The sequence below is a fragment of the Cicer arietinum genome, chromosome 6, assembly GCF_000331145.2.
Source record: "Cicer arietinum cultivar CDC Frontier isolate Library 1 chromosome 6, Cicar.CDCFrontier_v2.0, whole genome shotgun sequence".
NCBI classification, from domain to species: domain Eukaryota; kingdom Viridiplantae; phylum Streptophyta; class Magnoliopsida; order Fabales; family Fabaceae; genus Cicer; species Cicer arietinum.
The window spans coordinates 5145488-5153403 of record NC_021165.2 but is presented as its reverse complement, the minus strand read 5'-3'; the positions used below and the strand labels follow the sequence as shown (position 1 = coordinate 5153403).

Sequence of the window (7916 nt, the reverse complement as noted above, 5' to 3'; positions counted from 1 at the left end):
GCTTCTTATAGGAGGTTTTACAAAATGAATCCAAATGGACATTGCTAATGAGCAATCTCAGGACATGGATTATGGATTCTTCCGCAACGTCACAGTGATGGCAATTAGGACTACCAAGCAGCATCTTTTAGTTCCATGAGTTTGTACTTCCAAACTATATTCGACATGTTCTTTGGAGCTATCAGGTTTGTCTGAATTTACAAAATTCAAATCCAAATGTCACCCATGTGAAAATCGGCATTAGAAAAAAGCTATGACCTATTATTAGTTTTCGAACAGACACACTGTATCATTCATGTCATTACATTATGTTCAATGTTTACATGCAAAACCACGTTAGTTCAATATAATAACGTGGTTATTATAAGTAAGGTGTCCGATCATTCTTTCACAAATGTCTAAGCCTAAAGCAAGTGAAGAACGAAAAATCATTATGTTTTGCAATAACACTTCTCTAATTAAATCTATACAAAGGTATCTTGATATAACTTTTAACATTTCAATTCAAAAATATACAATGTGAACATTCTACTCTCCTTAATTCTTGAAACCAACACAAGGAACTCTTCATGAAAAATGTAATAAACCCCAATGAAATGCAGAAAACCAAACAATCAAAATGCCGCCATATGCTCAGCTTGCCAGACTAGTATGATTTTGTAACCTTTCTTCTCGAAAACTATCACGCAGTATATTTGAACTCTGATTTTGATACCAAAGATGCGTACTATTCAATGGGGAGGGCTGAAGACCATAGCCTGCACCAAAGAAAGACGGAACTAATAATTATCTATTCATTCATAATGATATCTTCACAAATATTTAAAGAGGAGATGGAAATTTGGGAATGAGTGGGGCAAACCTGATCACAAACAGGACAAGTTTCACTTCTTTCCATCCATTCCAGAATGCAAGCAAGGTGAAAATGATGGTCACATTTTGTGTCCAGTTTTGGATTCTCAGCATCATAATCTGCTTAGATATAAAGTTATCCATCTGTCAACAACCCTCGATTTCAACCAAAAGCATGATAAATTTCACGTGATAAATGGCTAAAATAGTTAGTTTTAGAAATTAAATGAAGAAGTTGCAGTCACATCACCTTCTAAACATATTGGGCACGTATCTTCCTCTTCTACTAAATTTATAGGTTCTCCCAACTTTGAAAGTTCAATATCAGAATCCTTTGCTGAGTCTAGTTCTAAATCAGTCTGAACTTTGCAGTCTGATTCCTTCAATTCTTCCGACTTAGGTGAGGTTCCGTGATCGTCTCCGGATGGTTCTTGAACTGAGTTAGAATCTGAAGAAAGCAAGGATGTATTGTTCTTGTCGCAACAAATTTCTTGAGCCACAGGTGTAGTCTGAGTGGCACCAAACGTCACATTGAAAGGAATAGGAGCAGCAGGTGGTCTATAAGTATCAGGACTCGAAGTATCTAGATTAGTATCAACCAATAGCCTTCCAGAGAAAGCAGAGGGAACACCCTGGTGAGAGGACAATGGAACATGCTCCTCTGATGCTCTTGGGTACTGTTGAGAGAATGTGTCAGATAAAATAATATCATCACAGATAGATTACACAACTATCAGAAAATAAATAGAAAAGTAGACACAAACTCATAGTTACAAGTAGATAAAAATCAATCCTAAGTGTGATCAATTTATTTATTTTATTCATAAAAGTTTAGGTGAGTTGATCTCCGAAAGCTCGCCAAGGTCAGAACAAGCCTCACGAGTAACAACTAATAGAACACTCAAAATATACATACAAATTACTCATCACTTAGGTCCTCAAATTGATGGTGGATTCAAACTCACCAATGGTTGAAATGTATCCTTATAAGAGTAATTATGTTCAAGTTAGTTGGTGACTTGACTATAGTTAATTTTCTTTTTGAAAAATCTTAACTATGGTTAGTTAGTGGTGATTAATAATGTGTTTTCCTAACCTACCAACTAGAGTTAGTTGTCAATTATTACCTCCCTTACTGTACATATAACCGATTCCACCTTCAGTTGAATCCAATGAAATCACTTTTTCATTGGCGATCATTTCCATTATAGTAAATATCACTGGATAGTCAATTCGAAGTTTCGAGAATTGTAGACCATAAACTCAACCATTTCTCTTAAGATTAGTTTCTCTCCTCGCACCAACAAACTTTCATTGAGTATATTCTAAAACCTTCCCTAAGTAGAAGGCACTGGAAATTGTGATATAATCAGACTTTTATACACTCAAAATTAATAATAGAATTTTCTATTTTTTTAGAAATGGATAGGATCTCTGGTCCTAATGAAAACAATGCTTACAAGGGCTGCAGCATTAAGAATATATATATATATATATAAACAAAGGAAAATTACAAAATTGAAGCATGGAATTCAAATAACAAAAGGAAAATGTTAGTTACATAATAGTAAGCAGGTGGAGCGCTCAATACAGTCTCCTTGGAAGCACAACAGCAACAACCTCCCATCGTCCCTTATCTCCAGCATCCAAAAATAACTATTGGCATTGGGCGCATCTTTTCACCTTCATCAAATCAACATATAATTGCACTATCTTTGTAATTACTAACGGTTAATTAATTAATATTAAAACAAGTAAACCATCAAATTCTTCTTTGTAGAGTGCTCTCAAATATTATGAATATTTCAAAAAGGTTTCGTCTCTATGTTTACTCATATGGTAAACAAATTATGAATATTTCAAAAAGATTTTGACTAAATGTCAAATTTTACTCATATGGTAAAAGTATGTTAGAGACTATATTGATAAAAAGTGATTAAAATTGTTTAAATATAAAGTGCATGACAGTTTAGTTATTGACTAATTTGGTGGATTAGTCTTAATAAAGCACTACTAGTATTTTACATCTAAGCTAGTAAGCTACACACGCGAGAATGAACTAAATAATTCTAAATCCTTTTAACTACCATAATTATAACATTTAATCTTTTTTTAGGCGATAATTTTTTTTAATTTGATTTTTTGTTTGTAAAATATTAAAATGATTAATGAAAAATAAGACAAATATCAGCCGAAAGGATATCACAAAATCAATTCACCAACAAAATAAAGAAAAAAATATCACAAAATCACGATCGTGCGTGCGTAAAAATTACTCCACTCCTACCAAAAAGGAGTAATAATAACTGAATCCAATTAATCAAGACTAGTTACCAATTTCAGTTTCAATCCCATAACTACTACGACAGCGGGAAATACGAGCAAAACAATCCAAATAATAAGCTATGATTTGAAACTGAAAAACTGCGATTAACAAATAATCATAACGCGTAAATCTTAACGGTATTCGAGCTGCAAGAAATTAGATACGAAACTAGCTAGTAAAAGAAGAAAAAGAAAAGAGACATACAATTGAATAGTTGAGCTGCAAATTAAGCAATAAAACGAAGATATGAAGTAACTGATGAGTACGAAATCGCGATGGAGATTTGTACCTTGAGATTGGGGATTAAAACTGAAATTCAGCAAAAGGAGAAGAAGAAGAAGAAGAAGAAGAAGAGGAGGAGGAAGTGTGTGCGAGGGAGTTGGTTTCGTGTGTGTGTGGGAGTGCAGTGCGGGTTTACGTGTGCGGAGATTGGCACAGAAATATTGAAGATTCTTCCACTAACTCATTCATTCACTTTCATCATTCTTCGTCACATCTCCACCGTTCATTTTCTCTCGTGGACCCGCTCTTCAGTCGGTCAGTAAGTACAAAAAGCCCAACTCAACTACGAACAATTCTTACAGACACAACAATTTATACACTATTTAGACAAAAAAGAATATATATATATATATATATATATATATATATATATATTTTAAGTTTATCCAATTTTAATTTTTTTATTCATGTTTAAATAAAGTGTTAAATTTTTGTGACCCTACAAGAATTATTTCCCAATTATATTTCTTCAAGTGTGAGTTTGATTTATATTAGACGCACACCTATTTTTGTTATCCGATTAATATCGGATGATATAAATTTTAAAGTATATTACTTTTACAAAATAAAGAAATATATTTTAAAATTTAGATGGTATGATTTAAACTGACGATCAAGGGGTATGCGTGGTTATAAAGTTGTAATATCACGTAATTCAAGTCATTTAATTATAAAAAACAAAAAGTAATTTTAAATTAATTAATTTTTATTAAAAATGGGTTGAATATTAAATAATTTGTGTTTATAAATTGAATATAAAATTTAAGACCGTAAATCAATATTAAATGCAAAAAATTTATATTTTAGTTTAAAGTTATAATCAAATTTTTTACCGCTCGAATTCAGTTAAATTTCTTGAGACTCATGATTAATTTTGACGCATAAATTTTTTGAGAGTCATATGATAAATAAAATATGATATAAAAATATATCTATAAATAAATGTACATATTTTTCATCTTATACATATATTTTAATATATGTAAAGATTGAATTAAACTAAATTTAATTTCACTCTCATCAATATATAATAGGAGTATAAATCAGATTTTTTTGTTGATTAAATATATTCAGATTCTTTAAATAGTATATGGCGGATAAAATAAATAAATAGGGTATATTCTAAAATGCTATTTATTAGTATTTTTTATATTTACAAAACTAGTATTTATTAGGTTATATTACTAGTGCGTTCCCATTGTTTTCCAATAGTTTATCTGTTTATGTACCTCATTAATATTTTAAGTATTTTAAAGTGAAGTGATTTACTCCCTCACGTTAGCAATTGTTCATTAAATTTTGACAAACAGATACACAAACCAGCAATGTCACCATGTATATTTGGATGGTAAAATAAAAGTATGTATATTTGGGTAACAATTTTTGTCAATAGCACGATCCTATAATCAGTAGTTGTGCAGTCCCTTCTCAACCACCACACTGCCTTCGCCATGTAATCGTGGCATTTTGCCAAACTCAGGCCCGGCCCTATGTACCACTCTATCCGATTAACACTATATACTAAACCAACTAGAAATTGCTATTCATATAATGCCCTACTTGTTGGTTTTGAGTTTTAAAATGACTTTCATGGCAAATTTTTAAGTGGATAATTTTATAAGCTGGTGTTTAAAAGTTATTTAAATTTTTATTAAGATATACATTGTTTTATAAAACTATAAATTTATAATTCTTTTTATGTTTAAAATTGTTTTTTATTTATTTATGAATGTTCGTTTAATAAAAAAAATGAATATGTGTCTTTTAATTGAATTTGATAGACCAACATTAAGTAAATCATCATCTCAATCGTAATAACGAAGATGTTGTTAACTTTTACTTCTAAATAATACAATTGATTATTATCGTAGTTTTAGATGATTTTTAAAATTAATTCATATTAGATTATTAGATTATTAGATTATATATAATTCATCGAAAAACTCACGGTCTTTCGTATATTTCACTATAATAGACAATAAATTATACTTTTTTTATCAATAGACAATGCATAAGTTGTACTACTATATAAGTGGTTTTAGTAAGCTATTATAAATGTATATAAAAAATAAACTAAAAAGTTGTTTATAATCATACTCTATAAAAAAAAAAAAATTTGAAAAATTGACTAGACTAAGATATAACTTTTTTATTTATATTTTATTCTAAAAAATATATTTTTGTTGAAATACATTCCCCGGGTCCAATGAAAACACAGCAAACTAGTTGTGTTTTTAAGTGGGGAAGGGCTCAAAGTTTTAAATTAAATTGTTCAAACTACCTTAAGGATCATTTGATATGATTTTGAGTTTTTAATTTTTAATTTGTAAAAGTTAATTTTCAAATCAAATGGTGTCTTTGATAATCGATAGTTAATATGATAATTATTTTTTACAATTGTCATTTTCAACCACTATATATTATTAATATTATTATAATTAAATAAGTTATAGTTTTATAATATCTGAATTATTTTAAAATAATTAAAATTTAATATCATTTTTATTTTTATTTTTCAATTATTTGTATACGTCAATATTTTTCTTATATTTGATTAATTTATAATGAGATATGATTCAATTTTAAAAATAAAAAAATTTACAATTCAAAGTTCAAAATTAAAACTGATTTACTGATCTTAATTTTTTATTGTTTCCACCGATGTAAAATCTCTTTAATATGCTCACTTTGTAATTAACTTGCTTCATATTATTTTTCGTCAAGTCTCTCTTTTTTCGCTTGATTTTTTTCTCGAGACCAGTCTAAGAGAGGGAGCAAATCTAGGCGACCAACAATTGAGATGAATCTCTTTTGCGTAATTTTCTGTCTTGTTCATCATTGCCTATATGCAACTTTTCTGAATTTTAGCAAAAGCAGAGTCCACACAGCCTCCATTGTCGAAGTCGAAGGTGTTGGAATTGAGATTCAAAAGCATATATGTTTGCCACATTAGTGAATTGAGATTTATCTTACAAGTAACAATACAATAGTTGCATCATGTTAACTAACTATGTCTAAACTTACAACTTGGAGTGACATAAAACTATCTCCAATCCATTCTGGGTGATATAAGTGTCTTTCATTTTTATTTTAATCTTACAACTCTTAAGAACTCATACATTAATTTACCTTATATATTAATATTTTATTCCCACTTATTTATAACTTAAAAATATTAATTAAATTGTTTTTAATTAATATCCAAAATTTTTTTAGTTAATAGCAATTATTGTGGATATTCGAGAATTAATAATCCACTTTCATCTTAAAAAAAAAAATTGCATTCATCGTAATATCTTTCATACGAAATATCAATATTATTAAATTAATCTAATCTAATTAAATTAAAAAATATCAATATTATTAAATTAAATATTAAGTTTGATACAAAAGAAAAAGAAAAAGATTGTGGAACAATAAAAATACAAATATAAAAACTTTTTCAACTTTGGAGAGCACTAGAAATGAAAGGTAAGAAAGACTTTTCCAATGCAATTGTGGCATGGAGCCATGTGCTACTAACTCACCTTCAAGAGTATTGCACGTATGTCATAGAGTCTTGCTTTGCACGAATTAATTTACTAGTAGTTATCCTTATTACTCATGTGGTTGCGAATAAAATGAGATTTTTTACCGGTATATCCTAGTTTTTAGGATTGTTAACTAAAATGTCCCTCTTTTCAATTTAGTTACCAAATGTTCTATTTTTTAGGGCTTACTTGACAACTCTCCTTAAAGGAGCGATCTACCAAAGACCAAACCATTTAATGTATTTTGTTTCATGTTATTAATGTAATTTTTCTTATTAATGTATTTTCTTTTAAATTTATAATATAATTTATTATTTTTAATTTTAATTACTTTTAATAGTTATAATATTAATTTCCTATTTTAATTTTAATTATTTTTAATTTAATTTTAATTATTTTTAACTATAACAATTTTTAATAATAATAAAATAATAATAATTAATTATTATTATTATTTATTAATGTATTATTATTATTTAACAATTACATAAAATATATAAAACTATTTAAAAAAATTTGAAAAATTCCTTTGGGAGGTCGCATCCCCGCCCAGCAACCTCCTACTAGAGAAAAAAAATTTCGTCTTTGGTAGGTCGCTCCCCCAGGGAGAGTTTTCAAGTAAGCCCTAAAAAGTAGGGCATTTTGGTAACCAAATTGAAAAGTGAGACATTTTGGTTAACAATCCTAAAAACTAGGATATATTGGTAAAAAAATCAATAAAATGAACCTATAAAAAAATTGGTCTAACATAGACCACTTTTTTTCAACCATTAAATTAGATAATCCATCAAATATATCAAACCCCTTGAACTTAAAAAAGAAAGTTTGATTGCAGTTTTGGTCCCTTTATTTTAGTTGAATCACGAAAGTAGTCATCCAATTTTATTTCTCCTTAGTTTTGGTTCCTCAAACAGAATTTTGGTCCA

At 28.6% G+C, this 7916-nt stretch overlaps 1 protein-coding gene across 3 annotated transcripts; it reads right to left on the bottom strand.

The window, feature by feature from the left end:
• Window positions 1–240: 240 nt before the first annotated feature.
• LOC101492333 (probable E3 ubiquitin-protein ligase RHB1A) lies at window positions 241–3639 on the bottom strand. Of its 3 annotated transcripts, none has more exons than XM_027335968.2 (5): window positions 3468–3639; window positions 2414–2561; window positions 1103–1529; window positions 863–972; window positions 241–758 (listed from the first exon to the last, which is right to left on the bottom strand). In XM_027335968.2, the coding sequence occupies exons 2-5, from the start codon at window positions 2477–2479 to the stop codon at window positions 732–734; spliced, it is 630 nt and encodes a 209-aa protein (XP_027191769.1). In that variant the 5' UTR covers window positions 2480–2561; window positions 3468–3639; the 3' UTR covers window positions 241–731. The 3 variants fall into 3 exon arrangements, with proteins under 3 accessions (XP_027191769.1, XP_004503690.1, XP_004503691.1); XM_004503633.4 differs by having other exon boundaries at window positions 2414–2535; window positions 3383–3638; XM_004503634.4 differs by having other exon boundaries at window positions 2414–2535; window positions 3468–3637.
• Between the last annotated feature and the right edge of the window lie 4277 nt (window positions 3640–7916).